Source organism: Neomonachus schauinslandi, chromosome 16 (assembly GCF_002201575.2).
Source record: "Neomonachus schauinslandi chromosome 16, ASM220157v2, whole genome shotgun sequence".
Classification (NCBI taxonomy): Eukaryota; Metazoa; Chordata; class Mammalia; order Carnivora; family Phocidae; genus Neomonachus; species Neomonachus schauinslandi.
In genome coordinates this window covers 49,220,774-49,233,942 of record NC_058418.1, presented here as the reverse complement: position 1 = coordinate 49,233,942, position 13,169 = coordinate 49,220,774, and the positions used below count along the sequence as shown (strand labels likewise).

The 13,169-nt window shown below is 42.6% G+C and overlaps 1 protein-coding gene across 1 annotated transcript in view; it reads left to right on the top strand.

The window, feature by feature from the left end:
* Positions 1 to 13,169, top strand: part of ADAMTS18 (ADAM metallopeptidase with thrombospondin type 1 motif 18) — a 149,278-nt gene that overhangs the window by 108,132 nt on the left and 27,977 nt on the right. Inside the window, exons 14-16 of the mRNA XM_021702791.1 lie at positions 362 to 492; positions 1,245 to 1,368; positions 2,096 to 2,340. Coding sequence (XP_021558466.1) covers positions 362 to 492; positions 1,245 to 1,368; positions 2,096 to 2,340 — 500 coding nt within the window. The remainder of the gene's footprint in view (positions 1 to 361; positions 493 to 1,244; positions 1,369 to 2,095; positions 2,341 to 13,169) is intronic.

Below are 13,169 nucleotides of genomic sequence, written 5' to 3'. Positions count from 1 at the left end.
TTCATTTATGTATTGTCAATAGCAGACCATAAGCCCTGTAAAGCCTAAAATACTTGCTAACCAAGGAGAGTAGCTGTATAACCCACCGATCATGTGTACTGTGGCTATTACTAAGGATTAGAAAAATGAAATTTTTGTGTTAGAGCAGTTTTATTTGAATTGCAAATGAGATTCCTGTTTTTAAAAGCACATCTATATGCATTCATGCCTGCACACCCACACCCACATGCAAAACTGTGTAACATTTCCCATTTTAGTCCTGATAGCTTTCTAAATAAACTTAATTCATCCTTCTGGCCATCATGTCATTTTCCTGTGATTTCCTCCTGATCACGTCCTGTCTTGATCTCTTTGCTTCTAGAGGCAGATCGATGTAAACTGTACTGCAAGGCTGAGAACTTTGAATTTTTTTTCGCCATGGCCAGCAAGGTGAAAGACGGGACCCCTTGCTCCGCAGACAAACACGACGTGTGTGTTGATGGAATTTGTGAAGTAAGAGGACATTTCTGCTTTGGGATGTGTGGTCACGCTGGTGTTTCCTCCTATCAAACGTGTACCGTGAGAAGTGGTACAAGAGATTCTGTGTCTGGAGAGAACGCAGCTTAGGGGAAAAGGCCAGTGTTTGCAAGTTGGATGTGCAGACTGTCTCTAACATCCCCACTGATGTTCTGCAAGACCCCTCCGACCTCCTTATTAGCTCTTCTTCACCTGTCTCCATGAGTATGCAATGGAGATGATGTATCTACTACACGCAGTAGCTGCAAAAATTAAATAAGAACGTAAAGAATAGTAGTAAACTTCCACTGCATGTTTGCTAAGTATGTTCACTCTATGGTCAGAGCCTCAGAGGTGTGTTTTGACATAGTACTCCTATTTCCTGCCGATTAGGCTTCCTTTTAATTCCATTGTGGGGGGGGGCTCAGCATTTTTCTGTTTCAGCAGGAGAGCTGGCCCAAGGAAGCTCACCTGCCATGAGTAGCAGCAGTGACTTTTTATTCCAGTTTTCCAGAGGAAGAGTCTCAGCAAGCTTTGGATGAGTTCTGTAACTGCCCTAGTCCCGCATCTGGTAAAGGCAGAGGAGGGATTTGAACCCCCAAACATGAGACTCTGCCTTTAACCCTAACGCTGTACTGTCTTCCCGATGTTCTGAAGATAGAGCCCCATGTATCTCTTGGTTATTCGTAGCCGTTGGCTTTTCTGATTTTTCTCACTTTATTGTTGTTATTTTTTTATTTTGGTCACAGCCAGTGGGATGCGATCATGAACTTGGCTCTAAAGCAGTTTTGGATGCGTGTGGTGTTTGCAAAGGGGATAATTCGACTTGCAAGTTTTATAAAGGCCTATACCTCAACCAGCATAAAGCCAACGGTAAGAGATCCCTGCTGTTTCATTGCAGTGACTTTGCTGCTGACAAGTTTCTGTCAAGCTGGCCGTGATCGAGCCGTTTACCAGCTCGCCTGACACGCACAGAATGATGGCTTTGACACCTTGCAAGAACAAGGGAGGATGGGCGGTTTCTCAGAGTGAGGAGTTCCGTCAACACATACAGCTCTGAGATGTGTCTGTCAAATGCCTTTTTACTTTGCAGTTTGTCCTCTGTCCCACGGGCCTTTGTTAAACAAAGATCAGATTTTGAAACTTATGGTTCAGGATGTGAATCATGATGCACACTCACGACGCCAGATGAATATTGGGAGCAATTATCTAAACGAATCTTGAGTAAAATGAAACCCAGAGCCCTGTTTCCTGAATATCACTATTGAGGTCCATGGCTCTAAGTTTCTTCCAAGTGGATTAAAGATTTAAAAGCGTTATTGAGTTTCGTGGCCTTGGTTATTCTGGAAGGAAGAAGAGTGTCCCTCCTGTCCACAACATGTGTTTGGGAGAGGAACACACACTTTCTCTCTGGTGTTCCTTCCACTGGGAAAATGAAGTAATTGATCATTTGCACTTCATAGAGTAGGAATGAATGTCCGTTCATGATTCAACAACCCCACTCTATAAAAGTGGACATCACTGTGTCTCTGAGCATTGTTAGCTCCATTTCTCCAGTGTGCAACATGGAAAACAGCACTGTTCTATTCTTTCTGTTTAGAATATTATCCAGTAGTCACCATTCCAGCGGGGGCCCGAAGCATCGAGATCCAGGAGCTGCAGCTCTCCTCCAGTTACCTTGCGGTCAGAAGCCTGGAGCAGAAGTATTACCTCACGGGGGGCTGGAGCATCGACTGGCCTGGGGAGTTCCCCTTTGCTGGGACTGTGTTTGAATACCAGCGGTCCTTCAACCACCCAGAACGGCTGTATGCACCAGGACCCACCAACGAGACACTGGTCTTTGAAGTAAGCCCCTTCTGTTTGTTTAGTGCTCCGTGCCTCTTGCTGTATTTATAGTGAGCTAGCTTGGAGAACTCCTCTCCTTCTAGTGCAGATTTGTTTCCTAATAAGCTAAATTGCAAAGTGCATAGAGGAAGAGACAGGCTCTCCATTTTGGAGAAGAGGGCAAGAGTCCAGTGGGTCTCTAAGAGAATGCACAGATTTTCAAATTTAGATGCCAGCCTCTCAGCATTGCCCTTGGCTGCCCTTGACTGCCTTGAATGCTAAGGAATATAGTAGGAGTGTTTTAGATAATTCCGTATTGTCTGCTTCTGCCATTTGGATAGACCACTGTAGCTCTTCACCACATCGGTCACCCAGCCTGGGACCAGTAGAATGATAGAGTAGAAAGAACACTTGCTTGAATGCTGAGAGCGTTTTAATCAGAGCAAACGACCTTCCCTGTGTAGGTTGTTGTTTCCTTAGAGGTAAGAGAAGAAAAATTAATGGATAGTAATCAGCCAGCATATCTGCAGATGACTCTGCAGACAAGTATCGCGCGTTCATTTTCCTTGTCCGTGTCGTGTCTCTGAGGTTGTTTTCTCTGTTTGCAAAGCGGGGCCGATCGCTGCTTTTAGAGGCAATCGATTTGCTTCAGGTTGTGTAGAAGCCATGCTGGCTACCACTTGCTAAGGGCTGAGATTACCAGACACCCAAGGTCGTCTTCCTGAGTTTCAGTTTCTCACCTACAAAATTGGTATAGAAAACCTACCTTGCTGACCTGCGAGAAAAATAAGCAATGAAGTGGGGAGACAGGTGAAGAGGCTTGTCTAACTCACACAGTTAGGGAAAAAGCAGAACTGAACTGGAGTCTGAATGGTTTCCATCTACAAGTATTTATTTACTTTTTTAGAGAGAGCATGAGGAAGGGGGAGGGGCAAAGGGAGAAGGAGAGAGTCTCAAGCAGACTCCATGCTGAGTGCAGAGCCTGATGCAGGGCTCAATCCCATGACCCTGAGATCATGACCTGAGCTGAAATCAAGAGTTGGACGCTTCACTGACTGAGCCACCCAGGCGCCCCTCCATCTACAAGTATGATGTCTACACCCAGTCCGGTCGTGCTGCTCTCTTCTCAAATAAAAGAAACAATAGCTTAATTTAACGATTAGTATTTAAGGCACTGCCTTTAAACATTTACTAAGAAAGATGAGTAGAAGACCGTTGGAAAAAAAAAAATGTCACTTTCAATTCTAAGTCAGATGTTGTATACCTAGTATGGTTAAGAGGACAGATTCTTAACTAACGGTGTAACTTGAACAAGTTATCGGGTTAGGTTTCCTAACATCCGTTTCCTTTAATGTTCATATTTGTAAAATGGGCGGACAATACTAGCCAAGTGTTAGGGTTATTATAAGGATAATTTCAGACAAGTTCAGGGCTTACAAAGTACTTATCACATAATGGTGTAACCATTCTCATCACTTTGCCTTCTGAACTTTTCACATAAATATTTTTTAAAAGTCTAAATCTTGAGGGGGTGCCTGGGTGGCTTAGTGGGTTAAGCGTCCAACTCTTGATCTCAGTTCAGGTTTTGATCTCAGGGTCGTGAGTTCAAGCCCTGCACTGGGCTCCATGGTGGGTGTGGAGCCTGCTTAAAATAAATAAATACATAAATAAACTGGTAAAAATCTAAACCTCGGACCATGGCTAGCAAACTCATGACTACCAGCCACATGCAGCTCCCACATCTGTGTAGTACTGAAACAAAATGGATAGATGCTTTAATATCAGGTGATTTCTTATAAAAATAGAGATTTGGGACATCTCTGAACAACAGGGAACTTCTGGCCCAGTAGATACTTGAGTTTGCAACCTTGGTTCTAGATGGTGACCATGACTTACGTTCATTTAAATTCCTATTATCTTGTCACTTGAGATAATAGGTCCTGTCACCTCGGTCTGTGTGCTGGGAGGTCCCACAGAGATCTCCCTTCACTTACTCAGAAAGAAGCTTTAGTTAGGAAATAGTCTCCCAACCCTCTTAACACTTTCATTTCAGAGATGAGAGCAGGAACTCCAAATCAAACTGGACCGAAGGGGCCCCAGGGTGGCTCAGTCGGTTAAGCGTCTGCCTTTGGCTCAGGTCATGATCTCTGGTCCTAGGCTTCCTGCTCAGCAGGGAGCCTACTTCTCCCTCTCCCTCTGCCTCCTCCCCCCTGCTCATGCTCTGTCTCTGTCTGTCTCTCTCTCTCAAATAAATAAAACCTTAAAAAAAAAAACAAAAACAAAAAACTGGACTAAGGGTGGTTGGGAGCTCAGCAATGGATCCAGTCCCTGAAATTACACTTTCATTAAACCTAACACACAGAAATGGAATTCTGATCAAGATTTCTGGATATTTTTTCAAAAAAAATTTTTTTAAATGTTCATTTTCTTTTCTATCAAGCATCTGAGCTGGAAACATCTTTTCCTTCTCTTTAGGAAAGTTATATTTTCTCTTGAGAGGTGTATTTAGCTTGCAAGGTATCAGATTTAGAGCAACAACGCTTCATTACTTTTGCCAAGAGGCCTTTGATCCATCTCTGAGCAAATGTACACAAACCAAGGTCTGGGGCTGCAAAACAGCCTAAGTCAGGAAACGGGGCAAGGTACTTCTCACGGTGTCTGCTACGGGTGATCAGAACAAAGTGCAAATCCTTCCCGGGGAGAAAGACGTGTTTGACTACTTCGTGACAAGCAACCATTTTTTGGTCATTGTTTCTCTAGTCTTGTTCCTAAACACAAAGCTTCTCTAGTGGGTTTTTACAATTCTGCCTGTACTTTAAGGTTTACCATTAAACATATATTATCTGCAGGAAAACCACAACAAAGATTAAGACAAGAAATGATGGAATGAACAAAGCAGAATAATAGAGTTCCCTCTTGCTTTGATCTTTGGGACCTGAAATATCCCCTGGCATTGTTTGAGTTGATCACATTAACCAGATAATTGACACATTGTCACCGAACATTATACCAGCCTGGAGCTAAGAATTTTTATTTATCCTTTGCTTAATTTAAACATAACTCCTTATCTCATTCATCCATATTATGTAGCTCGGACTGACCCTAAATCTTTGGAGTGTTCACCAGGTCCTCAATTTTTCCTGATGGAGCTATTTTTGAGAAATGGAAGGAGGACCTCAATTGGTGATCGAGTTCTCCCAAAGTGGCCAGGTCCATCACCTGTCTCCTTGCAAATACAGACACCGCCTTGAAAATAGGTCAAAATGCAAGGAGAAATATTGGCTAGCTCTAAATAAAAATAATAAAAACATGAAGTCTTCCCTAGGTTCAACCAGACAGGTATTTTTAAAAATAATTTCTTACTATTACATGAATAGAATAAGAACTATAATAATATCTATTAATACAGGATCGTAGTTTTGTCACAATAGATTAAGGTCACATTTGTGTAGCTCTTGTTGTACAGAATCTTATTTTATGGACTCATTCTACTTACAGATTGAATGAAAGCTTAAATTAACATCTTAGGAATGTGACCTGTCTGAAAACAATCTAGAGGGAAACTTGTATGATTAATTGGACATGCCTTGCTTGTATTTTTAAAGGAGTTATGGTTTCATTCAAAAGTTGCAACTATGTTAGGAGCTGAAAAAAAAAACTCTAGTAACCTAGTATTATGTCTGTTTTATCTTTTAAAAGACTTTGGGTTAATAACTTTAATATTTAAATTATACCTTATTGCTCTCGGGAACATCATCAAATATCTGGTCAGTTTTTATCACATGTTCATACCTTTCCAAACTCAGTGGAACACAGTGATTTTTAAAACTTAAAATCACAATAAGCAATAACATACATTTTCCAAAATGAAACTACATATCAGTATCCAAGTAATCCACGGCTAGATTCTTTAAAGGAAGTTAAATAAAGTTCACGTGCCTTTCCATACAGCTATGGATTGAACCAAAATGAATACTTTGGGAGCCAAAAATATGTTCACTCCAATATAAAAATGTTGAATGTGTTTTAACAGCCCTGTGGGATGCTGGAATCAAAGTGTGGGAACCTACCAGAATGAAAAATGCTATTCCATCCCCAGAAAGTATAAGTCTCTGAAAGAAAGCACTTTCTCTCTTGGCCTCTTAAAATTACTGAATGTTCACTAAGTTCTTACTATAGTGTAGAATTTAGCAGAAGGGTATGTTTGCCAAAATACATGGGGATGGCATTGGGGGGATAATGTTTCTCTCCTTCATACGTATGAATCAGATCCTCCCAATATCTTAGCTAGCTCCCATCTTCAACCACCGTGGTATGTATTGACCTAGGTACCTACCTTCAAAGCAGTTTTCCTCTCTTCACTTCCATGTCTGATAAAAAGAAAATTAAGCAAACATTCATTGGGTGCCCATTCTATGCCCAGTCCTGTCTGACGCATTGGAGATGCACGAATGGTTACGACATAAATGATTTTGCCAAAACATTGTAGTCTGTAAAGAGTGAGTGTTGTATGTGTGGAAGCAACATGGGTTAGAACAGAGAACATCTATATATAAATAGTTGGCTCTGTTCTTCCCTATGTCACTTTGCATGAGTCACTTCAACTCTCTGGGTCCCAATCTTCTCATTTGAGAAATGAGGCTAAGCTCATGTCTTGCGTTATATCCTGTGGCAGTGTCCTGAGGTGCCTTCATATCATCCCAATCCCCATAATAGCAGAAAGAAGACTTGCTCATCTTTGTAGCCTCCAAAACCGGCATGATATCTGGGACATTGTAGATGCCCCCAAAATGTTTATTGAATGAGTGACATCCATTGATAAAAAGTACTCATTCACTTAAAGAGTAGAACCTTCTTTCCAAATGGAGAAGTCATACAAGCAGGTGATGAATAAAACAAATGACCAGATGGTGGCTATACTTGGGTGGGGGGGGGAGCACAGCATAATGAATAAATTTGTTCAATCATTATGTTGTACACCTGAAACAAATATAACATTGTGTGTCAACTATACTCAAATAATAAGAAAGCATATGAAAGGAGAGCTTCTGACCAAAGTCAGGAGTAACAGGCCGAGAGGCCAGCCTTCTCCTTCCAGCCGCACCCGCCACCCCCAACTTCCAGCCCCTTCTGTCCCATACCGCCGTCGTAATCCGAAGTTCTCTGAAGAGGTCTGAACTTCTGCAGTACACATTGTAAAAACCACTGGATTTCATCATCTCTTAGGACTAGTCTTAAAACTGTACAGTTTCAAGTAGATTGACTAGCACTTAAAGGATTGAAATTTGATCTCCTAAATTACATTTGAGGAATCAGTATGTAGGCAAATGCTTGCCTTTCCCAGAGTGAATGATTTGCACATAAGAAGTTGCTGACCAGTTAGTTCACAGCAGATTTAGCTTAATTTAGGAGAGTAGCAACTTGCCCTCTCAGGGTGGTGGATTTATCAGATCTTTTCAGTTTTTTTCTGGGTGTAGCCTAGTGCAAGGCAAGGGTTATGCAATCCTGGGAGTAACTGACTGCTGTCAGTTAATCCCAAGAAATAAGCACATGGCCTGACACCAAAAAGAAGTGTTTTCTGCATCTGGTTCTTTTTACATGTCGAAACCTTCTAGAATGTCTTCATAGGGAAGCTCAACTTAAACTAAATGGAAAACAGACCTTCACTTCTATCACTGAGTCACCCAGTTTAAAATGCAGTCTCTGTTACAAACATTCATTCTCCCTGGAACCTTGACTCAACATGTTTCCACATTTGCAACAGGTGGATGTCAGTTTAAACAGAGCTGGCCCCATTGATTTCCTCGGTGGCCAAGGGAAATTCCTAAGGGTAATCAAGGATTTATATGATTGTCTTAGGTCTTAAATTTTTAAGGCATTATTTAAGTCCATCAATCAAGTTTTTATTTTGAAGTATATTCATACATATACATGTAAATGACTTGAAGAAAAGGAGCTAATTTTGAGGACCCTGTATTAAATTTCTGCATTCTTCAGGGAAAAACCACTTGTACACACACACACACATACACACACACACGTACCCCAGCAAAAAAGAAATCAATATTGATTTGGCAATCATATGCTTTCTGAGATCACTACAGAGACAGTTATTATAAACTAGATAACTTCCACATATTTCTTCTATTCAACATATTCCCACAACGTAAGTCTGGCATAAAGTCTAAAGAATTTCTCATTGAACTAGTGCATTCATTAGTCATCTGAAGGACTGAAAAGTCAGCTTGTGTGTTAAGTCTTTAGGACATTATGTATGGACCGCACCATATTATGTTTATTTTATTGGCTTTCGGAGCACGGGAAAAGCTAAATGTGTTACTTCTATACCCCACGTAGCTAGATTGGGTGTGTGGGGGTGTGTGTCTGTTGTGTAAGGAATTACATTTTGAACAATTTCACAGAAATGTGAAAATTGAACATTGGAGTTGAAATTTACACATGCTTTTGTTGAAAAATAGTCATTTAATCTGACACGGATATATATATGTTGGGCTTTTTGAGGATAGCTGAAAACTTAATATTTTTCCATGTTGAGGTTGAGATATAGGAAATATAATGTCACGGACTTTGTACTTTGTTTAATCACTGTGCAAAAGGCCTGTTTAACATACAGTTTTAAGAGACCTTGGTAATAAGAATTAAAAACACAAAAAATTGGGGCACCTGGGTGGCTCAGTCGGTTAGGTGTCCGAGTCTTGGTTTCAGCTCGGGTCATGATCTCAGGGTCTTGGGATCCAGCCCTGAACTGGGCTCTGTGTTCAGCATGGAGCCTGCTTGAGATTCTCTCCTTCTTCCTCTACCCCTTCTCACTGCACTGTTCAAATGCACTCGTGCTCTCTCTCTCTCCCCAAAACAAATAAATGAATGTTTTAAAACACACACACACACACACAAGATTTATTTTTTCATGATCAGGTGTCCCCTTAGAAATGACATATTTTTTAGAAGTGACTGAAGGTGAGCTTTTTTGCTAGTTGATGCATCTTGTCCCTCCTCCTCCTCTTCCTCCCCGTTCTTGCTCTCCTCCCTTCTGGCTCTTTCTTCCACTTCCTCTCTGTTCTCCTTCATTTTCTCTTTCTCCATCTCTGTCTCTCTTGATCTCTCTCTCTCTCTCTCTCTAACACACACACACACACACACCCCCCAACAACCACCTAGTCATACTCTGCATCAAACCACCCCACAGTGGGAGGGAACGTGAGGAAATTCATCATGAGTGTTTCATTATACAGTCACTTCATCTCTGTGTGGTAAACAGGATTCAGGATGACATGATAACACAGGTTGTTTTTCGAAGACTGAAATCTGATCACCTGTGTTTTGATGGCATTCATTCCTTTTTGAAAAAGTCTTAAAAATACAAGCTCTCTTGAATGTTGAGGACTTTTTTCCTCCTCCTCCGTGTGAGGCGGCACAAGGGATGTTTAACCCTTGGGAAGCCCGTTGCCCTTTGTAAGGCTGGTAAGTGAGAAACCGGGGAGCCACAGGCCAGTCTCAAGGCAGAAAAAGACATCTCAGGAAAATTACTCTAATAAACAACTTCCTCCACACTGCGGCAGACCAAGCCGGTGGGGCCGTGGGGAGCAGGTGGATGGGCCGGAGTGTTGCCTTGTGCCCCTGCCATCTGAATTCTGCCCCCCTCAAGAGGCCGGCCTCGGGAAAGACGTGCCTCAAGATCAAATCAGCGTCGGGGAGAGGAGATTAGCCAAGTAGCACGGACTTGAGCAAAGACACAAAACCCAGAAGAGGCAAAGAAGTAACGGAGAATTAATTCGGAACAGATGAGAGAGACCTCAGGCTCCAGAGGATGATTCCGAGGAGCTTTTGTGATGCCACCTCATTTGTCTAGAGGCTGCCATTTGCTATTTGAAGTGTGCCTCCCCCCTCCCTCCGCCCCAGTTGATTCATGGCAAATACTTGAGTGACGGGTGGGAGAACACTATTTATTTCTCTTCATTAAACTCCGAGGAATGAGGGCGGGGCTCGGGGTGTCCACCCCACCTTTGAAGCTGCCTAATAGTTGCATTTCCGGGGAGCCCACCCCAGTCACAGTCCTGCTGATCCCTGGGTGTGTCCTTCCAGCCCGGAAGCAAACAAGAAGGCAGAGACAACGGGCAGAGTTGTGACATCACAGGGGCTTCCAGAAATCACAGCACCTTTCAAAAACGTGACTCCATACCACCGAGCTGTCCCTTCCCTGAGTGTTACTCGACATGTGAGGTCCTGTGCACTCGAGTCACAGTCTGTCCAGAAGGGCCAGTCTACAAAGCCTATCCTGTTTCAGTTGTCACAACAGCAGGTTTGGTAAAACCTCTAAATAAACCCAGGGGGGGAAATAGATTGAGGCGATCAAAAGTCACCTATGCCTAAACCAGACCTTAGCACGGTCAAGAAATACAAGTTCCAGGTTTGAACCCAAAGCACAAGGTAAATGCTATAGCATGCTATTGAATCCCAGTGACAGAGTACTTCCCATGGCTCGTACCATTTTTAGCATTTTAAAGTATGGTCCCAGGCATTGTGTTTCAGAGCTGGAGAAAGAGTGTGGTAAGAGAGAAGACGTCAAGTTTTGGAGTCAGACCGTATCAGAGACTGGAGTCCCAGTGTTGCTACTTAACTAGCTAGTGCCCCTGTAATGAGTTTATTCATCTACAGTACTGGGGGAGGAACAGCACTCAGTCTTCCTCGTGATACTGTTATCAACTTTAAATGAGACGATGCATGTACAATCCTTTGGCATACAATAACTACAATAAGCATTGCTGTTAATTCAAATACATTATTGAGGACAAGAAACAAGCTTTCTAGCTTACATTAGTTAAAAGGCCAGTCCTTAAAGCCTATCTGTAACTCTCTGATTTACTTGGGAGAATTCAGACAACTTTTTTTTTTTTTTTAAAGGCCTTAAGTGAGGGTTGTCTGGGTGGCTTAATTTCCTCTGGGGTGGTAATCTCTCGGTCCTGAGATTGAGCCCCACTTGGGGCTCCATGTTCAGCATGGTGTGTGCTTGATCCTCTCCCTCTGTCCCTCCCCTCCAATTCTCTCTCTCTCTCTCAAATAAATATTTTAAAAAATGACAAAAATAAAAGGCCTTAAATAAAAAAAAAATACAAAACTGATTGAAGGCATTTATAGTTTACAATGCATATATAGACATAGTTTATAGAAGGCATTTATAACATTAAAAATTAAAAGGGGGAGCAAAAGAAAGAGAGGCGTTTACCCAAGATGACTCAATGTGTCCTTTGTTTTAACTTTGTGTGCCCTAAGCAGAAACCGAACCCCCCCTCCTTCAGAGGGCAGTTGGTAGACTCCAGTCCGTCTGTGGTTTTCCAACTTAAGAAGCTGTAAATTTTATAACTCTGCACCCTGCGGTCAAAGCTGTTGAATGTTGTGTCTGAAGTCAGGTGGTTCGTGTGTTAGAGGTAGACATTAAACAGTTCTACTAAGGACCTGGAAGTAGTTATGGAGGTTGCTTGTCAGCTGTAAATTAGAGACCCAGTGCCAGTTGGCTGGAAAATTCTCTGGACTAAGTCCAGTTAAGTAGACTGAATCGCTGGCGGGCTCTCTAAATGTGCGCATTTACCAGCTCGCCGTGCAGGCTGACATGCAGCGTGGGGTGGCTCAGAAACAGAATTGTGATCCTCGTGCCGCGGCCGGGGGGAGGCAGTGGGGGGCGTTCCCGGGACCCGGAGGGCATCTGTGTTCTCCACTAGAGCCAAGAACAGTTACTGACTGCTTTCGACGAGGTCACTGAAAATGCTTTGAAATAGATGTGAGTGGCAGGAACGATCGGGTTCACATTGCCCCTTGTCCCGGCCGGGTTCCTCTGCGTTCATGGGGGCAGCTGGAGTTTCAGCTGTGTGGTTACTCCTGCTCTCCAGGTGCAGGTGGGAGAGTCTGTGATCAAAGGGATGGCCAGAGTCACACTGACGTCCTTAGGTGCAGGCCCACCTGACCAGAGGCTATTGTCTCTGTTTAGGAAGGGTGGGTGACATCAGTGTTAGACCACAGGGTCATTTAGAATTTGGAAAGTCTAAAATTGTGTCTTAAACCTGGTGCAGGTGACAACCTTAATGGCCGGGACCTACAACGTCCACAAAGCCTCATGCTCAGAAGGACACTCTGTTCAGTCTAATGCTCTGCTGTCACTAACTTGAAATTCTTAATAATGTTTTTAAGATTTTTTTTATTTGAGAGACTGAGTGAGAGAGAGCATGAGCAGGGGGAGCAGCAGAGGGAGAGGGAGAAGCAGACTCATCGCTGAGCAGGGAGCCCGATGTGGGGCTCGATCCCAGGACCCTGGAATCATGACCTGAGCTGAAAGCAGACACTTAACCAACTGAGCCACCCAGGCATCCCAATAATTTTTTTTAAACAAGGGGCCTTGTGTTTTCATTTTGCATCAGGCCCCACAATTTATGTAGCCATTCTTTAGGGTAGGATTTTTTTTTTTAACAAAATCCTATCTTTTTGAGAACAGGGTGAAAGAGTGACCAACAGAGATTCTATTGGCTAAGCAGACAACATGTTTCCAAAGGATTGACTATTTGCAAGCAACAGAGAGTGAGAGACAAGATGATTGCTGTGTATTCTGTTCTTGGTCACTTTGCTCCTCAATACAGGATAAAGAAAAGGACAAAGAATACCTTAATTATCATTGAGAAGCAAATACTATGTTATAATTGGCAAATACTCATCTTTTATATACTTGGCCTTGATGTCTATTTGTTTAAATAATTACTGCCTTTCAGAGGCCTGTATGAGCTGATGTTAGACTCTTAAATCAGCTTTTTGCTGGTTTATACAAATATTGTCTTTCAGCCTAC